The sequence below is a fragment of the Bos mutus genome, chromosome 21 (genome assembly GCF_027580195.1).
Source record: "Bos mutus isolate GX-2022 chromosome 21, NWIPB_WYAK_1.1, whole genome shotgun sequence".
NCBI lineage: Eukaryota > Metazoa > Chordata > Mammalia > Artiodactyla > Bovidae > Bos > Bos mutus.
The window spans coordinates 28,080,013-28,102,560 of NC_091637.1; the positions used below are offsets into that span (position 1 = coordinate 28,080,013).

At 44.4% G+C, this 22,548-nt stretch overlaps 1 protein-coding gene across 6 annotated transcripts in view; it reads left to right on the plus strand.

Moving 5' to 3' along the window:
• The window catches only part of TARS3 (threonyl-tRNA synthetase 3), a 44,285-nt gene extending 22,672 nt beyond the window's left edge, over positions 1-21,613 (plus strand). Inside the window, exons 12-21 of one of the 6 annotated variants that reach the window (XM_070358475.1) lie at positions 934-1,096; positions 6,829-6,912; positions 8,563-8,700; positions 10,835-10,912; positions 10,992-11,092; positions 12,449-12,607; positions 16,587-16,691; positions 18,835-18,907; positions 19,524-19,638; positions 20,971-21,602. In XM_070358475.1, coding sequence (XP_070214576.1) covers positions 934-1,096; positions 6,829-6,912; positions 8,563-8,700; positions 10,835-10,912; positions 10,992-11,092; positions 12,449-12,607; positions 16,587-16,691; positions 18,835-18,907; positions 19,524-19,638; positions 20,971-21,119 — 1,165 coding nt within the window. In that variant the 3' untranslated portion in view covers positions 21,120-21,602. Of the gene's footprint in view, positions 1-933; positions 1,097-6,828; positions 6,913-8,562; positions 8,701-10,834; positions 10,913-10,991; positions 11,093-12,448; positions 12,608-16,586; positions 16,692-18,834; positions 18,908-19,523; positions 19,639-20,970 lie in introns of all 6 variants that reach the window. The other 5 variants (XM_070358478.1, XM_070358477.1, XM_070358476.1 and 2 more) reach the window with 5 other exon arrangements.
• Positions 21,614-22,548: the final 935 nt, after the last annotated feature.

Here is a 22,548-nt window from a genome sequence, read left to right on the forward strand (position 1 = left end):
CTTCATATCAACATACACAGTTTCAGTAAATTGACCTTAGAAGGTAACTACTTGAAAGAAACCTCTGAATACTGAAAAAAACTCTTTGCCCTTTTCAGTAAAGACTAAAGGAAGTTAAACTCTGTGGTAACTGCATATAAAAGATATGTATTTATCTTTAATTTTATGAAAACTGATATGTAAATATTCTATGGCCTCTTTTTTTAAACAAAGGTGGAGGCTAAAACCTAGTGCTTTGCCTTTTCCAAACACCTGTGTTAACTACTTCTTAACTCAGTTTCCCATTGGGTACCAGTTGAAGCTGTGATTTCAGTATTATTACAAGAAAGCTGAACACAAGCAGAGAGTGTAATTTTGTATTTTCTTATATCAGAACAAGGAATCAGGATCACAGTAGCTTAGTGGTGATGGGCTGTGGGAGCAAGGGTTGCTTCCTGCAGGAGAGAGGCCTTTCATGCAGAGAGAATATTAGCAGGGTGCTTTAGACACAACCATTTCCTCCTGGAGCTCATGAGCAGAGTGGAGAAGGAACAAATACACAGACAGTCAGTTATTGAAGAAGTAAGACCAGTGTCAAAACTGCGGCAATTCTGGGTGTTCTTGGAGCCTGAGGCTCAACTGACCAGCCCCTCTGGGGAGTGTCCAGGGCTGCCTCACTTAGGAAGTAGCCTTTGAAATGGATTATAGATGGTTGAGAATAGGAAGCAGTATTTCTGGAGGAGATGATTGGGTTCTTCCTCAGAGTGTGCAGTGGTGTAAATACAGCGTTCAGTAATTCATGGGAGAAGAAATTTCTTTTAATTGGTGATCTAAGAACCAGAATCAGGTGTTTACAAATCCCGAGTCATTTAATTGTTAACTTACTAACATTCAGATGGTTACTGCATCTCTTCTGCAGTAAGGAAACACTGTGTGCCCCTGTGTCTTTTCTAGTCTGATGTTTGCCCATCGTCCACGGTCTTGGAGGGAAATGCCGATCAGACTTGCTGACTTCGGGGTTCTTCACAGGAATGAGCCATCAGGAGCTCTGAGTGGCTTGACCTGCGTCAGGCGCTTCCAGCAGGATGACGCTCACATCTTCTGCACAGTGGGGCAGGTAGACGGGAACTCAGGGACGCATTGTCAGCACAGGTCCACGGTGGAGTAGGTAAACGGGGACTAAGGGAGGCATGGTCAGCATGGGTCCATGTTAGGGCAGGTAAACAGGGACTCAGGGAGGTGTGGTCAGCATGGGTCCAGTGTGGCTGCCTTAGACGCATTGCTGGGTCTTTCAGAGTTGCTGTGAACTGAGTTGTTCAGTCTAGTCTCTGAGGTCGCATCAGTTCCAACACATTCTTTTGTATTGTTTTTTTTAGATTCCACATATAAATGATCTCATATGAATTTTGTCTTTCTCTGTCTGACTTACTGCACTTAGTATGATGATCTCTAGGTTTATCCATGATTGCTGCAAATGACATCATTTCTTTCTTTTTCTGGCTGAGTAATACTCCATTGTAGATACGCACCATATCTTCTTTATCTGTTCCTCTGTCAGTGGTCATTTAGTTTGCCTCCATGTGTTGGCTATTGTGAATAGTGCTGCGGTGAACACTGGGGTGCATGTATCTTTTCAAATTAGAGTTTTCATCTTCTGGATATATGTCCAGGAGTGGAATTGCTAGATCATATGACAACTCTATTTTTAGACTTCTAAGGATGCTCCATACTGTTCTTCATAGTGACTGTGCCAATTTATATTCCAGCACCAGTGTAGGAGGGTTCCCTTTTATCCATACACTCTCCAGCATTTATTATAGACATTTTGATGATGGCCATTCTGACTAGTATGAGTGATACTTCATTGCAGTTTTCATTTGCATTTCTCTAATAATTATTGATGTTGAGCATCTTTTCATGTGCCTGTTGGCCATTTTTACATCTTCTTTGGAGAAATGTCTGTTTAGGTCTTCTGCCCATTTTTTGATTGGGTTGTTTGTTTTTCTTGACCTGAAGTCTATTTTTTTTTCTTTTAAGCTTCTTCCAACTTTAATATTAATTATTAAGTAACATTATTTTAAGGGTATTGGTGAAATGTTGGATGTGTTTGTTTTTCAGTTTTGCCTGGAAGTTAGAATTTACTTTTTCAGGTTTTTATCTAAATTCAAATTCAAATTGCCATGCAAAGGGCCACTATTAAACGGTTTGACCTAATAGACAGTTATAGACCCCTCCAATCAATAACAATGGAGTACACATTCTTTGAAAGTGCCCACGGGACATTTTCCAAGATAGACCATATTCTGGGCCATAAAATGAGTCTCAATAAATTTAAAGGGATTCATTTCATGCAGAATATGTTCTCTGGGGCTTCCCTGGTGGCTAAGTGGTAAAGAATCTGCATGCCAATGCAGGAGACATGGGTTTGATCCCTGGTCTGAGAACTAAGATCCCACATGCTGTAGGCAGCTAACCTTGTGTGCCACAGCTAGAGCTTGTGCTCTGAAGCTTGTAAGCCCCAACTACTGAGTCCATACACCCTAGAGCCCATGCTCCACGAGAGAAGTGACTGAAATGAGAAGCCCATGCACTGCAACTAGAGAGTGGGCCCTGCTCACCACTAGGGAAAAAGCCTGTGCAGCGATGAAGACCCAGCACAGGCAAAAAAAAAAAAATTTAATAAATAAATTGTTTTTTTTAAAGTTCTCTGGCTGCTTTGAAATTGAGGTAGAACTCAATAACAGAAAATTATCTGGAAAATCCCCAAGTATTTGGAAAGTGAGTCATACACTTCGAAATAACCATTTGTCAAATAGGAAATCAAAGGGAAATTAGAAAATATTGTACACTAACTTGTGCACAACATGAGTTTGAACTGCCCCTGTCTATTTCTACACAGAAGTTTTTATGAATACATACAACACTGCTCTGTGAGTCACAGTTAGCTAAATCTGCAGGTGTGCAACTGCAAACCGAGAGCCAACTATACAGTTATGCATGGGTTTTTCATTGTGTGAGGGGCCAGGACTCCTAACCCCAGCTGTGTTCCAGGGTCAGCTCTATACCAAATGAAATGTAAAAGAAACACAATATATCAGGATTTTTGGGATGCCATTAAAATGGTACTTTAGAGGAACACCCACATTAGAAAAGAAGAATGTTTTCAAAGAGATAGCCTCAACTTCTACTTAATAGACTAGCGAAAGGAGAGCAAATTACATTAGAGATGAGCAGAAAAAAGAAAATAATAGCACAAAAAAAACCAGTGAAATAGAAAAAAGAAAAACAATATGCAATATCAACCCAGAGGCTGGGTCTCCTGGATCAATAAAGTTCATAAACCTTTAGTTTTGTCAGAGAGAAAACTAATTAAGAATATCAAGCCTGGAAAATTCCCTGGCAGTCTAGTGGTTAGATCTCCATGCTCTTATTGCCTGGGGCCTGGGTTTGATCCCTGGTTGGGGAACCAGGATCCCACAGTCAACAATGTATAGCAAAAACAGAAGAAAAAAACTTATGACTCAGAGATGTGACATTCCTGCAGATTCCACAGATATTGAAAGGATAATAAGGTAATAGAATGAACGTGCTTACACCAGTAGATTTGACAAATTAAATTAAATGAACAAATTCTTTGAAAAACACAAGCTACCAAATTTTACTCAGGAAGAGATAGATTATCTGAGAAGTCCTTTGTTTATGAAAGAAGTTGAGTTGGTAGTTAGCAACCCTTCCACAAAGGAAACTCCAGGCCCAGAAGGAATCACTAGGGAATTCTACCAAACACTTAGGGAAGGAGTCATGCCAAATTCTGCTCATTCCTGGCAGGCATTAACGGGGACCCCTACACCCACCCTGTAATGTCAGTGGAGACTAAGTGGCGCCTGGACTTCTTCACCTGGCAGTCACACGTTGCCTCCTCCACTGCCTGCTTGAGTGGGGAGATGAGACTCCCGCCAGAACTTCTCAGTGATGAGGCCGCACCCTGGGGTCAGTAGAAGCCACATGAGGAGTGGCACCAGGACACTCCGGCCACTCCTAACCAGAGGGTCATTGGAGAAGCCTACCAGGGTGTAGAACTCCTGCAGTCACCCAGCAGTAACAGGGAGCCCCTGCCCTCCTCACAGTCGCCGGTGGAAAACCCTGACATGTGCTCCCACTCTGCCAGGCCGTCATCCCTCCCTGTTGGAGCAGAGTCCATGGAAGACAGTGAAAATAGGTCATTTAAATAAAATCCGAAGTCTTATAATAGCCAAAATGTCCAGATTTCAGAAAGCAGTCATCATGTCAAGAAGAAGAAAAATCTCAACTTGGATGAAAAAAGGTAGTGTAGGCACCCTGCTGTGGAGATAATAGGATTGTTCGAATTATCTGATGAGGCCACCATAAAAATGCTTCAATAAACAATTACAAACACACTTGGAACAAATGCAAAATTAAAAAAATCTCAGAAAAATATAAAGAAGAACCAAATGGAGATTTTAGAACTGAAAAGTGTAATAACCAAAATGAAATATTCAGTGAATGGATTCATGAGAAGAATGGAGGGGACAGAGAAAAGAATCAGTGAACCTGAAGACACCAATAGAATTGACACCAGCTGAAAAAACAGAAAAGAGACTGAGAGAAAAATGAACAGACCCTCAGAGACCGGTGGGACTATAACAAATGCCTAATATATATGTCACCTCCCTGATGGCGCAGATGGTAAAAGCGTTTGCCTACAATGCGGGAGACATACATATGTCACCAGAGTTCTGGAAAAATAGAGTAGGGTGGAAGTGAAGAAGTACTCAAAGAGGTAATGGCTGAAAACTGGCCAAATTTAGCAAACGCCATAAGCTTACAGATTCAAGTAGCTGAGAAAGTTCAAGCAGGATAAACCCAAACCAGGTGGCGCAGTGGTAAAGAACCCACCTGCCAATGCAGTAGACATGGATTCCATCCCTGGGTCAGGAAGATCCCCTGGAGAAGAAAATGGCTACGCACTCCAGTATTCTTGCCTGGGAAATCCCATGGACAGAGGAGGAGCCTGGCAGGCTACAGTCCGTGTGGTCACCAAAGATCAGACACGACTTAGTGACTAAACAACAACAAAGAAACAGTAGATACATTAGAGCCAAACTTACGAAAACTATAAAGAAAAAAATGAAAACAGAAAGAAGTGATACCTTCAAGAAAAAAATTAAAAATGAAATAACAGCAGATTTCTCAGCAAAATGAAATATAACCTACTGTATAGCGTGGGGCACTCAATGCTCTGTGGTGGCAAAGAGGGGATATATGTATACATGTTACTGAATCACTTTGCTGTAGAGCAGAAACTAACACAACACTGTAAAGCAGCTATATTCCAATAAAAATTTAAAAAACAAAATTCAGAGGCCGGAAGGAAGAGTCACAGCATTTTCCAAATGCTGATATAACTGTTAAACCAGAATTCTATATCCCCCCCCCAAATCTTTCAGTATGAAGGTGAAATCAAGACATTAGATCTACCTTAAAAAATTGCTACAGGAATTTCTCTAAAGAGAAAAGAAATTATAAAAGTCTCAGAACATTCTGAACGAAGAAAGAACTATAAAAATGAAACATGTTAAGTACAATTTGTTGCTGTTGTTTAGTTGCTTAGTTGTGTCCGACTCGTTTGCAACTTGCATGGACTGTAGCCGACCAGGCGCCTCTGTCCATGGGATTTCCCAGGCGAGAATATTGGAATGGGTTCCTTCTCTAGAGGATCTTTCTGGACCAGGAATTGAACTCACGTCTCCTGCATTGGCGGAGAAGGCAATGGCACCCCACTCCAGCACTCTTGCCTGGAAAATCCCATGAACGAAGGAGCCTGGTGGGCTGCAGTCCATGGGGTCTCGAAGAGTCAGACACGACTGAGCGACTTCCCTTTCACTTTTCACTTTCATGCATTGGAGAAGGAAATGGCAACCCACTCCAGTGTTCTTGCCTGGAGAATCCCGGGGATGGTGGAGCCTGGTGGGCTGCCGTCTATGGGGTCGCACAGAGTTGGACACGACTGAAGCGACTTAGCAGCAGCTCCTGCATTGGCAGGCAGATTTCTTTACTGCTGAGCCACCAGGGAAGCTCAGTTAACTACAATAAATACTGTGTTTCCTTTTTCTTTTGAGTTTTCTGTGTTATATCTGATGATTAAAGCAAAAATTATATCATCATTGGGGACACTGAGTAAATGGCTCAAGGATCCCTGTCTTATTTCTTGAAATGGCATGTGAACCTCAAAATAAAAAGTTTAACTTTAAAAAATGGGCAAAAAGATGTGACCTTTCAGTTTATCTAAGAATATGTACAAGAGAAGATACACATCTAAGGAACTAAGTGGATGGCAAAGAAGCATGTGAATGAAGTGTTAAGGATCATCGGTTATTGAGGAAATGGAGATTGATGCCCTATGAGCTGTCTCTGTGCCTACAGAATGGCTGACATTTCAGAGACAGACTCTGACATGTGTTGAGTGTGATGAGGCACTAGATCTCCCTCACCCTCCAGTTGTGGAGGTTGAAGATGGTACAGTTCCTCTAAGAAATAGTTTGGCAGTTTCTTAAAGTGAAACACGCACCTACCATATGCCCCAGCCATCTTACTCCTTTTCTTTTCCCAAGAGAAAAACAAAGCACATGTCCATACAAAGACCTGTACACACGTGTTCAGAGCAGCTTTATTTGAAGTCATCGAAATGTAGAAACAGCCCACTGACTGCTGAGTGTGTAAATGAACAGTGGTGCATCCACAGAGTGAACAGCTGCTCAGCAGGAAAAAGAGTGATCTGCTACTGACACTGCAGCATGGATGGATCTTGAAATAATCATTTACTGTTAGTTTCAGTCTCTCAGTCGTGTCCAACTCTTTGTGACCCCATGGACTCTAGCACACCAGGCTCCTCTGTCGATGGAATTTCTCCAGGTAAGAACACTGGAGTGAGTTGCCATTTCCTTCTCCAGGGGATCTTCCTGAGGGATCAAACCATGTCTCTTGTGTCTGCTGCATTGGCAGGCAGATTCTTTACCACTAGTGCCACCTGGGAAGCCCTTGAAATAATTAAATGCTATGTGTGCGAAGTCACTTCAGTCATGTCCGACTCTGCGACCCCATGGACTGTAGCCCACCAGTCTCCTCTGTCCATGGGATTCTCCAGGCAAGAATACTGGAGTAGGTTGTCATTTCCTTCTCCAGGGGATCATCCAAACCCAGAGATCATACCACATCTCTTCTGTATCCTGCATTGGCAGGCAGCTTCTTTACCACTAGCATCACCTGGGAAGCACTGAGTGTAAAAACTGAAAGAAAATAGCATGGACATGTGGTTCCACTGATGAAAATCTGCAAACCTAATCCACAGTGACAGGACAGAAGCAGACCCTTGCTGGTACTCTTTGTCTGCATCTATGTTTTTGCTGCCCCATCTCGCTCACACCTAGTGCTCGTCTTCCTCCTCTTTTGGCCTCTCAGCTCAGCCCTGCTTTCCTCACCCTGCGCTCACTCTCTGTCTTCAGTCCCTCTGCTAACCTCAGCTGTGTGTCTCAGCTGTCCCTGTGAGCTCCAGACCCCAGCCCTCCAGGGGACGTGTCTGCTTGGCCATCACATGCACCCTCACGTAGGCCAGGTCCAGTGCCAGCCCTTTTTCTGCCTCTCTCCCCACGTCTTCACTTCTCCTTTCAGCGACACACTAGCACCCTCCCATGGCCCCGGCCAGGAACCCAGGCCGGGTTTTCAAGTCTCATGTCCAGTTTATCACAAGCCCTGTCAATCGCTCTTCCTAAGCATGTTATTCCTGAATAATTTCATTCATTCCTCATTTCCCTGCATCCGGCACAGTGCTGACTTCGCAGGCAATCACTGTCTGTTAGTGAACAAGGACAGGTGTCCTGCAGATACAGCCCACCCCTGTTTCGGTCACTTGTTTCCAGCACCAGCCTCCTGCTCCTGAAGGATCCCAGCAACTCCCAGATGGGTTGCTCTTCTCATCTTGCTGGTCAGTTTCCCAGAGTCAAACAACCATGGTGAGCTGTGTTGTTCCTTTGCACCACTTCTCACTGCTTGCTGGCTCAAAAGTGCAGCCTTCAGCCTGGCTCTGGAAGCGCTGGGTTTCCTCCAGCCCTGGCCTGCCTCTGTTCTGTGTACTCCCTCTCTGCCTTCTGCCCGGTCACAGGCAGCTCCCACGGCTGGCCCGCCCTCACCCACTCCTCTGTCCTCTGGGCCTTCACCCTCCGTGTTCCCTGTGCTCAAGAGGGTTCCCGCCCTGACTCTCACCTCTCCTCTGGGTGCAGCTTGGCCATCACATCCTCCGGCCAGCTGCTTTTCCTCCTGGGTGTCATGTGCACGGAGAGGCACCCTCACCTATGTCTTTGCCCAGTCCTATGCTGGGCCAGCAGCCTGGAGGTACATATGGGCATCTGGCAGGTGTCCTGTGAATATTCCGGTGAGAAAAAGACAACAAGGCGAACAGTGCCATGGACTGTCCTCCACAGTAAAAGTGCACTTTATTTCTAGCTGACAGGAAGAATTTTTTTAATGCTGTAAATGGATTTAATTTCTCATTTGCTCTAATTGCAGCTTGAAGAGGAGATAAAAGGGTGTTTGCAGTTTCTGCAGTCTGTTTACTCAACGTTTGGCTTCTCCTTTCAATTAAATTTGTCAACAAGACCTGAAAACTTCCTGGGAAAGATTGAGTTATGGGATGAAGCTGAAAAGGTAGGGAGAAGCAAAGTGTTACCTTTCATTTTACCTTTCATGAAGTTGTGATGCTTTGCGGTGGAAATTAAAGACTGGGAAGTTTGGGATAAATGTGCTAATTGTAGAACACAGTTAATCCAGTTTTCTTCAAACACCGATAAGAACGATACCTAACATTGTTTCACGCTTTAGTTTATATCAGGTTTCTGTTTGTAGTCTTTTCAGTGCTGCTTCCTAATAACCAATTTCATAAGTTTTTCAAGAAATCCTCTGGCTCATTTTTTAGCAGCTCTGGTCAGACCCCTGCCTGTGGGACCAATGTAGGTCCCTCAGCTCTTCAGAGCCAGATTAACCCCAGCCTTTCTCTGTCCTACTTTACAGAGTAATGAGTCATTAAGAGCACTCCAGCCCCCCACACACACCACAAGCAGACAACTGTTTCCGGAGCCCAGAGAGTACTGCAGTCTGGACCCCAGCGCTCCTGGGAGCCAGAGGTGTGGCGAATGTGGGACAGGACAGATAGACGGCAGGGAGAAGGGGTGCTGGGCAGGGTATATGGCCAGGCCTAGGAGCAGTGGTTCCAGCCCTGGCCCGACATTGCATAAACCTGAAGCTTTCTGACCTGCAGCCTCTCCAGCTGGGCCTCCCAATCCCTGTGTCCTCAGAGGTTTCTGCTGTATGCTCTTAGCCCAAACCTGGCTTTAAAAAATTTTTTTAATTCCCTGAAACTCCTCCCCTCCCTCAGCTGCTGTAGCTGGGCCTCACTTTGTCTGAGAACATGCACCAGAGTCCCTTCAGAAACGCTCCATCCCCAGAGTCACCTCCTCAGGGCGCTCCACCCCCAGGGTCACCCCTTCAGGGTTCTTCACCCCAAGGGTCACCTCCTCAGGGCACTCTACCCCCAGGGTCACCCCTTCAGGGTTCTTCATCCCAAGGGTCATCTCCTCAGGGCACTCCACCCCCAGGGTCACCCCCTCTAGTTGCTCCACCCCCAGGGTCGCCCCTTCAGGGTTCTTCACCCCAAGGGTCACCTCCTCAGGGCCCTCCACCCCCAGGGTCACCCCCTCTGGTTGCTCCACCCCCAGGGTCACACCCTCAGGGTGCTCCACCCCCAGGGTCACCCCTTCGGGGCACTCCACCCGCAGGGTCACCCCCTTGGGGCCCTCCACCCCCAGGGTCATCCCTTCGGGGCGCTCCACCCACAGGGTCACCCCCTCGGGGCGCTCCACCCCCAGGGTCACCCCCTTGGGCCCCTCCACCCCCGGAGTCACCCCCTCGGGGCCCTCCACCCCTGGTGTCACCCCCTTGGGGCCCTCCACCCCCAGGGTCAGGGCGCTCCACCCGCAGGGTCACCCCCTCGGGGCACTCCACCCCCCGGTATCACCCCCTAGGGGCGCTCCACCCCCGGCATCACCATTCGGGTCCCAGTGCTTGGGGTCAGTGACAGGAGTCTGGCTGCTGCTCTGACGGAAGCCTGGCTGCCGCCCAGAGAAGCTGCCTTCATGGGGCAGGAGTGTGCGGAAGACCCAGCGTGCCCTGAGCCTGCTGCCGTGTGCACGCCCGGCCCCGCCAGCAGCACGGCTGTCTCCACTGCCTGCTTGTCGGAAGGGTAGCGTGCAGCTCAGTCTGCAGACCATGGAGGGCCTCCCTCTTCCACACCCCATGGGCCACCAGGGGTGCTGCCCACCAGCCGCAGGCACAGAGATGGGGGAGAGCAAAAGAGGGTGCACAACCTGCCCCCACCTCAGGTCTTACACCTGCACACGGAGTGCATGAGGGGCAGGGCAGAGCCTGCTTGCCCTTCACCATGCAGGGTCCCTCCTGAGGGGCTGGGAGTGTGAGGTCGGGGGGCTGCAGGGCCAGATAAGCCCAAGTTCACCCCCACCTCTCACTGGGATTCACTGGACATGTCAGTGAGTGATCCTTTCTCCTCCAGTTAAAGTGTCTGTTTCCTGAGAGCAGGCACCATCTTAGTCATCTTCCTGTGTCCTCACCCAGAGTTTACTGACTGTGAGAGGCTCAGTAAGAACAAGTGGAACTAACATGGAATGTAGTGAAGATTGACACTGACTTACTATTTTGAGCTATAGGACAAAAAGAAAATGTACAATGAAGTGGAAGTTATTAATGTTCTCTTCTTATTAAAAAATAGCAACTACAGAATAGCTTGATGGAATTTGGGAAAACATGGAAGATAAACCCTGGAGAAGGAGCATTTTATGGTCCTAAAGTAAGTAGGCAATATGCCTCAAAAAGAGTAAAACTGGAAAGTAAAAACTGTGTTTAAGCAAACGTCTTTGAATTTACAGATTGATTTAGAAATCAAGGATGCTCTTGGCAGATACCATCAATGTGCTACAATCCAGCTGGACTTTCAACTGCCTATAAGATTTAACCTTACATATGTGAGGTAAGTGACTGTGATGAATAAGTCAGGACTGATGTCTTAAATACTGTCACTCACACCTTAGCAACGTAAGAACAAGCATCAGTGAATGTCTGTCTGTGTACAGTGCACTCAGTATTTGTTCAGCTGCTGCTTATCTTGCTGGAGGTCAGCCTTAGTTTCCTCAAGCCCTGGTCAGTGGGATGGTGAAGATTAGAAACAGGTACAGAAACACACCCCAGACGGTGACATCTCCCTGAGGTGGAGAAGGGGGCTTTGTACAGGCTGATCCTGGATCTGTGTCTCCAGGACAAGGTGGTTGCCCAGGAGAGCAGACAGAAAAGGCTGTTTCATCACTGCAAACAAGCAACTTTAAAATTTTTTTCTCAATATAAAGTCAACTTTGTGTATATGTGTGTGTGTGTGTCTCTGTGTATCTGTGTGTATGTGTATAGTTGTATAAGTTTTATCATTGTGTGGAGCAATGCCCACCACCCCGATTGTGATCCATCAGACCAGCACACTCCTGTTCCTCTGTGGTCACACCATCCCCTCCAGCCCCCAGCAGCCACTGGCCTGCTCTTTTTCACTTACCAGAAGGTCACACACATGGGGTCATGCTGTATGTCACCTTTGAGGGCGGCATTTCCTGTCAAGGGTGTGCGTGGCAGCAAGGTGACTTGTCACCAGTGATGTTAACCTCCATTGCTCAGGTAAAATAGAATTTGCCAAGTCTCTCCACTGCAAAGTTACTCTTACTCCCTTTCCCTAATCTGTTCAGAATTGTGACTTTCCTGGTGATGCATATGCTGAGTGATTTTGGACTGCATCCCATATATTGTTAATATTATACTATGAGATGGCGGTTTTGTTTCTTTTTTCTATAGCAATTTTTTAATTGATTTATTTTGGCTGTTCTGGGTCTTCATTGCCGTGCCAGCTTTCCTGTAGTTGCAGCAAGCGAAGGCTACTCTCCGTCATGGTGCATGTGCTTCTCATTGTGATGGCCTCTCTTGTTGTGGAACACAGGCTCTAGGGTGTGTGGGCTTCAGTAGTTGCAGCTCCCCAGGCTCTAGAGCACAGGCTCAGTAGTTGTGGTTCATGGGCTTAGTTGCTCCGCGGCATGTGGGATCTTCCCAAACCAGGAATCAAACCCGTGTCTCCTGCCTTGGCAGGCAGATTCTTCACCACTGAGCCGCCAGGGAAGCCCTGGGTTTCGTTTCAGTCCTAAGCAGATTATTGATTTTTTAGCAGTTATTGTGCCTGGGCAGGTTCAGGCTGTAATTTCCAGCCTGCCTTCTGTGGCTGTGGTGTCAGCTTAGTTCGCCAGGCCTATGTACTATGTACTCAGCCCTCTGTATCCATATCCAACACCTGCAGGGGCCCGTGGTACCCATCGCTGCATAGGAAGGACTCGAGCATTCCTGGATCTCAGCATCGGTGGGGCCTCCTGTCCTGTGTGCTCCACCGCAGGTCCAGGTCCCACAGCTCGGTTCTCGAGGTTTCTGTGTGCTGTTGGGTCAGGTCCCTATACACACGGTGAGTGGTGAGGCTGGGCAGCTCTCCCATGCCCCCTGCTGTCTGATTTTCCTGAAATCCTTTCTGCAGTCCGTGGCCAGAAGGCTGGGCTTTAGCTTCTCTGCCCCTCATGCTCTTCCCAGACTCTCTATCACAGAGATCTATCACCATGCATTAGGGGGCCAGAGTGAGTGCAGGGACTCACCCCGTGCACCTGGGCTCAAGGCTGTCTGGTCAAACAGAAGGGTCCCTGCCTCAGAGCTTTAGGTGCCTGTTTATTCTCTGTGTACCATGGGAATACTGGGGGCTGGAGGAAGAGAGCAGGAAAAATAAGCAGAAGGAAACCCCAGGACACCCCACTCCACTCTTTCTGAGACTTAGTGGTTTTTTTTTGGCTCCTGGCCAGAAAGCAAGGATTTCTCCCAAAGCTTTCCCTGTCTGCACCTGGTATGTATTCTTGGTTGTGGACTGTCTTTATGTCCAGGCCTTACAAAAGGGAAGACAAAATTACAAGAACCTAAGTGCTGGTTTGGTGGCACTGGAGAGTTGGGTCTTCTTGGGCATAACTCAGTTCTCCCAGCCCTTTCGTTCTCTCCTGGGTCCATGTCTGTGTCCAATGAGAGTGCTGGGTGTGTCGTGCTTACTTCATTCCACCTGGAGCCAGCTTGTTTTCAAAGACATTCCCCTGACTTGAATTAGACAAAATCACAACATCCTTTCTTTAAATGCTCCTCTTCTCACCATGTCCAATTTTAGATGCAGTGTTGATTAGACAATGTGTTGAGATCTCTTTCATTCAAAAGTTACTAAGGCAAGAAAGGAAAAATTATTGGCATATTTTAAATCTAATAATTTTTATTAGACTATTTTCCTGATAAGATTCTTATAATAAATGAACAACCACCAGTTCCCCAGAGCGTATGATATTATGGGTTGATCTCAGTTTGTGTTCAACCAACAGTAATTTCATTTTGGATTCCCTGTGTTGTGTTTTAATTAATAGTTATAGAACTACACTCAGAGTTAAGTCCTGGGAGAAAGTAAAGAGCTGAAGGAATGCTTGCAGTGTTCATATGGAGTTACACCAGGACATGAGAAGAGTAAAAATTATCTGAGTGTAAAGGGGAAAGCACAGAAACTTCAAGAATAAATTTGGACATTTGGAAAAGATTGTGTCTGGAGTTTATATTTTCAAAACCATCTTTCCCCAATAACCTACTATTAATAAAATTAGGAGTAGGGAGTTTTATTTATGTTGAAATGGCCCAACTAGTTTAACAAAAGTTGAATACTACTGGCCATCTAAAGGGGATGTGGAGAAGAAGCAGATCAGGCAAGCCAGCATCCATCCATCCATCCACCCATCTATCCATTCATCCGTCCATCATCCTAGGTGTGTGGATGACAGGGACTGGAGAGCGTAAGTGGAAGCAGTGGTCTGTAGACCAGGTAAGAGATGACAGTTATAACAAGGTGGCTGTAATAGTAGAAATGAGAAAAGTAGAGGTATACAGGATTTATTTTGGAGGCCAAACCCGTGTGATCTGTTGTGGCTTAAATATGAGGAGAGAAGAATGGAGGAGCAATGAGGTCATTATCTTGATCAAGTTTTCTACCCAAGAAAGCAAGGTTTAACATGAAAAGGCATATTGCCAACCATTACCTTCAATAGTGCTGAAAGGCACTGGGTAAAATGTAATTCATTCCAGTGAGAGGAAAGGAAATAAATTTTCCTATTACTGTAAAAAAAAATCTATTTAGAAAACAATGATAACATATTGACTTATTTGAGAATAAGGCAAATAGCCTGTTTGTACTTTTACTCACAGTTGTGCTGGGATATGTAGACACATTGAAAAAAGAGACAAATCATCACTATATATAGATGCTAAGATGTCAAGAAATCCAACAGGATCAGATGGAGGGAAAATTAAAACTGATAATAGAGTTAAGTAGGGTACCTAGCAATAAGGTCAATGCAAACATCAGTTTGCTTTCATATACATATTAAAAACAACCCACTGGGAAATGCAATGGAAAACAAGTTTCAGAAAGAACAACAACAAAAACCAAGCAAATGTCTAGGAATACATATAACTATAAATATATAATATATATATGAAGTATATACTATAAAACTTAATTAAAGGCCAAAAAGTTACTTAAATGAAGATTCATACACATTATTGGAATGGGAAGAATAATATTGTGAAGATACTGATTCTCTTCAAGGGTGTCTTTGAATCTAACGTAATTTCAGCTGAATCCACTGGGATTATTTGGGGGAACTTGACATTGATTTTAATGTTTACCTGAAAGTGTGCCTATGTAAGCATAGTTTAGGTCATTATTTGCCCTTCTTAAGGCTAGACCCAGTTTTAGTTCTTTTAAAATAAATGACAGGACAGCAATTTCTGGTACCCAGAGGCCTGTGAAAGGATTGTGTGGCTTCTCTTTCATTCCCTCCACAAAACAACATTATACGACATCCAGAAATATGCACACTGGTTCCAGGTTGTGGAGTGAATCATTTCTTCACGTATCTGAGCAGGACTGACCTGGGCCCCCCACCCCACCCGGAAGTCCTCTTAGCTCTGAAAGAGGACATGGCCTGCAGTCAGTCTGCCATGACCCGCAGCAGAGGTGACTGGCAGGGATGAGATCCAGACTCATCTGAAGTGAGTTCAGTGAATGACTCTCTGTTTTTGTTTGCTTGTGCGTACATGAGTTTTAGTAGTAACTATCTGGTATAACCCTATAGATAAAAATTCCTCCTAAGAACTTTGTAAGCATTGCAAAGACATTTATCTTCCTGGGAAGAGTGTACACAGATCTTGAAGTGAGTTACTACATTATAGTTAACAGTCATAATTTGCTTTTTACATCTTTTTTGAAAGAGGGGAGAGAATCCTCCAATGTAAGGAGCATGTCATGAAGGTTTCAGGTCTGTAAAGGGAATTAGACCAGGAACATTTTGAAATGTAATGTGGGGGCATAGCATTTACAGGGTGGCACGGCAGTGTTCACAGTGGGTGGTGTCAGGAGTGGGCAGGTTTGGACCATACAAGGTGGATTGTGAGCTGATGTTTGCTGATCCTGAGAAAGGGTTATATGTGAGTTCATTATACAATGCTCTGTAGTTTTGTATATACTTGTATATTTGTATACTTGTATATACTTGTATATTATATTTGTATAATAACTAATGACTGCTGCTGCTGCTAAGTCGCTTCAGTTGTGTCCGACTCTGTGTGACCCCATAGACGGCAGCCCACCAGACTCCCCTGTCCCTGGGATTCTCCAGGCAAGAATACTGGAGTGGGTTGCCATTTCCTTCTCCAATGCATGAAAGTGAAAAGTGAAAGTGAAGTTGCTCAGTTGTTCCCGACTCTTAGCGACCCCATGGACTGGAGCCTACCAGGCTCCTCTGTCCATGGGATTTTCCAGGCAAGAGTACTGGAGTGGGGTGCCATTGCCTTCTCCAAGGTTGGTAAATTTTTTGCCAGCCACAGTGGTCATACCATTAACCCAAATTAATAGAATACCAATGTATTCTAACAGAATACAGAAACATTTTATTTTTTCAATGTCTTTGGTAATTGTTCAATAAATTACTGGTGGAGTAAGCCATAGTTCAAAATAACATTAATTTTAAAATGTAATTTGTTAGAGTGCCTCTTGGTATGGGGTAAACTGGTAACTTAGATTAAAGCTGGTGTTTAAAATAATCAGTAGACTTGTGATAGAAATAGTGATCTAATATTACCTTGCTTTTTCCTAGATGATATATTTCATTTCCCTTTGGTTTATTAAAGATACTATAATTTGTAAAAAAAACCCTTTATTTCTAATTAATGCATGGCACATTTATGTTTAAAGATAGTTCATGAGGAATCTTGTTTTACCTAGTTTGGAAAAATAACTTTTAAATATAAGGTAAGAAGATAAAGTTATTCCTGAGTCTGAAGAGAACATTACATGTGCAATTTTAATTTTTCAGTAAGGATGGGGACGATAAGAAGAACCCTGTGATCATTCACCAAGCCATTTTGGGGTCAGTGGAAAGAATGATAGCCATTCTCTCTGAAAACTATGGGGGAAAATGGTGAGTGATGTGGGAAAGCTACATGTTTCTTGTTCTTTAAAGTCATGTCTAAAGATAAAATTAATATGAAAAAAAATGATGGTTCCTACCTTATAATTAGCAAGTGTCCAAACAGCAAATAAAAAATTCTTGTGGCATCTGCCAGACCAGGAAACAAAACAAAGAAAACAAAGGCAGAATGGCATAACCCTGTCATTTACTTTTTTGGGAACTTGGTGAAATGAGAAAGTAGCCTTTTCACGTGTATGTCTAACCTTCAAAGATCTGGTCTCTGGAATGCATGTGGGCCACACTCCAGGGCACGCCCCACCCCCATCCCCACCCCACCCCCAGCTGGCTGTCATGCTCTCCTTTCTTCCACTCACAGCCCTGTGACCACTGACTTGAGAGGAGATACGTGGACCTGGGTCACACGTGGCCCCAAAGTCAGAGGCCATCTGCAGTGGCAGCCCCACCTGGGGATGGAGGGGCAGGTGAACTCCCTGAGGGCAGCTTTGAGTGGTTCATCTGGTCACCTTCTGTGCCCCCAGGGAAGAATGGCTAGAGGTATGAGTTACACTGATGTGTGGGCTCTAGTTATTGCTTTGGCTGCAAGGTCAGACTTAGAGATAATTAGGCTAGAAAATGTAGATTTGATCACTCAAAACGGTCCACAAGGATGGTGTTGCCTGAGTCTGTGTCTGTCTCCGAGATTTTATTTGTGATCGTAAAGAAACATACTGAGGTGTCACAGGGTGTCCAGGCCATTACAGGTACAGGTATAGATATGAAGGTGTGTGCCTCCTAAGCGTGAGTTAACTTGTTTGTATTTCTCTTCAGTTGATTCCGCTGTAAGTAGTTAGCACAGTGAGAGATGGTGGGTCTTTCACAGGAGCAGTAGGGCTAGGGGATCTGGAGATGGGGTGGTGCACTTCCCCATGGAGCTGCCGTGCACACCCTCCACAGTTTACGCTGCAAGCTTTTGGACACCTGCTGAGTACTGGCAGAAGACCCTGAGATGTGTGTAGAGTGCGGCTTTCTGGGGCTGGTGGCTGGGTCTAGGGAGAGGGCAGAGCTCAGAAGGAAGCATTTACTGTATTTCTCTGTTTCATCATGTATATAATTAGATTTGTCACATGTATTATTTTGGTTTGTAATTTAAGAATAAGTATATAAAAACGTGCATTCACAGAATGCCATCCAGAATAATCTCCATGCATTTCCCTACACCTTCAAACGAAATCCATGTGATGAAGAAAAAAGCAGCCATTTCCCACATCAAACATTGCTTATCCCCACCTTTCCATCTCGAAAAACATTTCATTCTGAAAATAACTGTAGAATCATATAAACAGAGGTCTAGCACACTTGTTATCAGTTTCCCCAGTGGTGACATCCTGTAGAACTACATACAGCATGACCAGGAAGTGACTCTGATACACTTACCAGCCTCGTTCAGATCTCACAATTGTGCACACAAGTGAATTTGTGTACCCGCTGGTCAGGGTATAGCACAGGTCCGTTACTTTCAAGGATCCCACACACCTCCTGCTCTACTCTGTCCCTATCCCCAGAAGCCACTAATCTGATCTCCACCTTCATAATTCTGTCATTTCCAGAGTCATACAGGCGTGGAATCTCAGTGCACAGCCGTCGAGACTGGCTTTTCCACTCCTTGGATGGAATTGCCTTGGGATCCGTCCGAGGTGTCTCTAGCCCTAGTCCTCGGCCCCCTCTCACTTCTGTCAGTGTGTTTGTATGCGGTGACAGTTGAGCGCTCACTCGCTGAAGGGCACTGGGGCATTTGGTGCTCTGATACGGAACACTGCTATAAATTTTAGCGTGCAGGGCTAAACACATTCATGGAAACATGTTTCCACTTCCCTGGGGTGGATGCTCAGGAGAGCAGTTGCTGGGTCAGATGGCCAGTGATGTTTAGCTCTTTCACCTGGCTGCCAGCCTGTCTTCCCCACCCCTTCCAATCAGAAGGCCCCGTCTCCCCTTTTGTCTCCTTGACTGCTTTTCCATATAGTTTGCTTGACTTACACCCCTCTCTTCTGAACCTGCTCTCATGTGAAGTCTTATTTAAAAAAAGTCTTCGGTTAGTTTTTAATCATGTAATAAATGGTCATTTTGAAACATACATATTACTTACATTTTTCAGGCCTTTCTGGCTGTCTCCTCGTCAGGTGATGGTCATCCCTGTGGGGCCAACTTGTGAAAAATACGCACTTCAGGTAACATCAGAGATGTTTAAAGTACATAATCTTGGCATGTGGCCAGTGAATGTCATTGACTTGGAATGTTATTCATGCCTTTAAACATTGCGTAACTAATACATTTATTTACCGTCCCATGTTTTCAGTAACACCTGAGTCAAGTCTGTGTAGTTGTATAAGAGCTACTTTATATCTTGTTTTTGAGAAATTGGTGTTTTAAAACATCTCATAGTTATTCTTTTCCTTGCGGCTCTATTAGGGAAGAATACTTGTATTATCTGTTGCTGTGTAACTTGGCACCTTAGAGCAAAGAAACAGGCATGTATTATCTCACAGTTTCTGTGGGGCAGGATCTGAGCCATCATGGTTGGTGGGCTCTGGCCCAGGTGCGTGGTGAGGCCACAGCCCTTGGGACCTCAAAGGTCCCAGCTAGGGGAGTGGTCTCAGCCCTTTAAGCTCATCTCAGAACTTATGCGCCATCACTCCCTCTCCACTGTGGTCAAATGGACCAACCTGGAACCACACCAGGGTATGAATACTGGGCAGATGGGATGCTGGGCTTATCTTGGAGGCTGCCTACCACACTACCCTACCCTATACAGAGTACTAATGAAAGTGTCTCATTGTCTTGTAGATATCCAGTGACTTCTTTGAGGAAGGATTCATGGCTGATGTTGACTTAGATCGTGGTTGTACACTAAATAACAAAATACAAAATGCACAGCTGGCTCAGTATAATTTTATTTTTGGTAATCTAAATTTATATATATTTTCCCAAATGCTTTTTTCCGCTTAAATTCCAAAAAAAAAAAAAACCCTCACCAAAAAAGAAAGAATATGGTATAACTGCTTGATTATGACAAATAACTGTTGAATACTTAAACACAAAGAAAAGCCTGTGGTGTTCCTGGCTAGATACTCTGTAATTTTCTGGAAGAAGACTTAGGAAATTTCATGTGCATCCTGTGGTGTAGTATTACTAGAAATAATTAATATCTCAAACCAACAGTGGAAAAACTATGTAAATGATCTTATCAGTAGAATTATACTCCTCATGTTTCAGCCATGTGACAGGCCTAAAGTAATATCCTTTGCTTTTCTGGTTTATTAGAACTCGTTAGGATTCAAGTAATGAGTAGGGAAAGTTCCAAATTTAAGAAGATAAAAAGAAAAGAATTAAGTGAAAAAATAAAATGTCCCTGAAGAACAGGAGCAATTAGATGTCGAATCTAAAATTTTGACTGTAAGAGTATTTTAAAACCAAGGGAGATGGATATTGACATGCCTGTGGGCACAATGTGGTTATCTCCTTTTAAGTTGAAAGTTTCTGTAGAAGGCAAAATAAATATGCAGGGGGCGGTCCTGTGGGCAGTTTGTCATCAAAAGTGTTTATAATGGGTATTGGTGATGGTTCAGTCAGACTTCTTGTGGTGACAGAGACTTCACATTAGCTTAGACATGATGAAATGTATTGGGAGTCAGTGTCTCACGCTATGGAAGGTAGAATTCGATAACTGAACCATTAGAGAAGTAACTGGGACAGGAGGGAACTCCACCCTGACCAGGACCATTTCTTCCCATTTCTGTTCCCTTTTGGTCTGGTTCTTTATGCTTCCTTGACCTACTTTATTCCCCCCTCCTTGATGGCCAGTGTCTTCCTTCCAGGTGGCAAGACACATGACTGCAGAATTCTGCATCATCTCACAGTATGGGTTGCGAGAACAGACCTTTTACTTATATTCTAGAACATTCTGTCAGCTGGTTGACCTGTGTCTGGTGCCCACCCTAATTCATCAAGTGTGCCAGGTGGAGTTGGGGAGTTTGTAGGAGCTCTCTGCTCCTATTGGTACCCCACAAACACCACAGGTGTTCTCCAAAATAGACAACAGACCAATGGGATTAGAAGTCATTCCTTGTCTCCAGAAACTTACTCTCAGTGGATGACTCAATGGACATTAGATTGATATTTGGTGATTAGTGCTAAGAAGGAAACTCAATGCAACACAGGCCATGTGACTGCTGACTTAATATTTAGTAAAGTATTGATTTAAAATAGATTTATTTCCCTTTGTTTTCTACAGTGGTTGGAGAAAAGGAAGAGACAAATAATGCTGTAAATGTTCAAACAAGAGACAACAAAATTTATGGGGAGATCTCAGTAACTTCCACCATTGATAAATTGAAGAATCTCAAGCAGTCACGTACCCTGAATGCTGAGGAAGAATTCTGAAGTCCTTTCCCTGTGCTCAGTCTGTATAAGCTCATTTTGACCCCTGAGCTTGCATTTTCCCTAATTACTATTAGTACTTCTAAGAACTTGGGACCCACTGTCAGCTCTGCTGCTGGGCACAGTGAGAAGCGAGACAGGAACTGAGTGGTCGATACCCACAAAATCTGATTCACTCATGTGTCTACAGACAAAGGACAAGAGCAGGAAGTTTTCAATTTCCTAAATGTCTTGAGAAACTTAAATGGGAAAATATTCATCAAAAGAGGGAAACACTAGGAAATGAACAATATGAGATGTTACTGTTAAGACCTGTGATTTTCAAAAGATAAATCTCAAATAAAAGTCTGCAAAGCTTTTTGAATGGGGGAAAATCTTATTTAATAACATTATGTCTCAGGTATTTTTTTAACTAAAGTTTTACTAAAGTTCACACTGAAACTTTATTTTCAAAATCAGAATCAATTTGTTTCAGCTAACCTACAATCACAACAGAAGCTAGTACTGCTGCTGCTGCTGCTAAGTCGCTTCAGTCGTGTCCGACTCTGTGCGACCCCATAGACGGCAGCCCACCAGGCTCCCCCGTCACTGGGATTCTCCAGGCAAGAACACTGGAGTGGGTTGCCATTTCCTTCTCCAATGCATGAAAGTGAAGTGGCTCAGTTGTGTCCGACTCCTAGCGACTCCATGGACTGCAGCCTACCAGCTCCTCCGTCCATGGGATTTTCCAGGCAAGAGTACTGGAGTGGGGTGCCATTGCCTTCTCTGAAGCTAGTACTAAATACTGGATTACTAAAAAAGGATTCTAAAGTCAAAGAAATTCAGTGTTGTGTAATCTTTTGTAGTTTCCACTGTAGGATGACTTGCTATTTTAATGCTTCTAAGTGACAACTGAACCTTTCTTATCTTTAGGAAAAAACAATTCAAAATGTATTACATAGTACCTATGGCTTCCCTCTATGGGGTCGCACAGAGTCGGACACGACTGATGCGACTTAGCAGCAGAATGGGTTTTTACCATAATAATTTGCTCCCCTACAATTAAATTGCTCTTTTGATGGGATCACATTCCACTTACACACTCAAATGGCTTTCTGATTTTAACTGAGAGGAATACCTTGCTTCCCAGAACCGTATTAAAATGGCTTTGTCAATAGTGAATTTAGCTTGCATTCCATCAGTCTTTATTTGCTATGTGCTCTGGAATTCGAAATAGATTTAAAACCTGCTTTCTTCTGTACACACTGGTCATTTAGCTTCCTGACGAGGTGGTGGACAGAACAGTCGACCATGAATGACAGCAAATTGAACTGTATGGGTCTACAATCCTGTGGGTGTTTTTCAATAGTAGGCTTCCCTGGTGGCTCAGCGGTAAAGAACCCACCTGGGACGCAGGAGATGTGGGTTGGATCCCTGGGTTGGGAAGACCCCC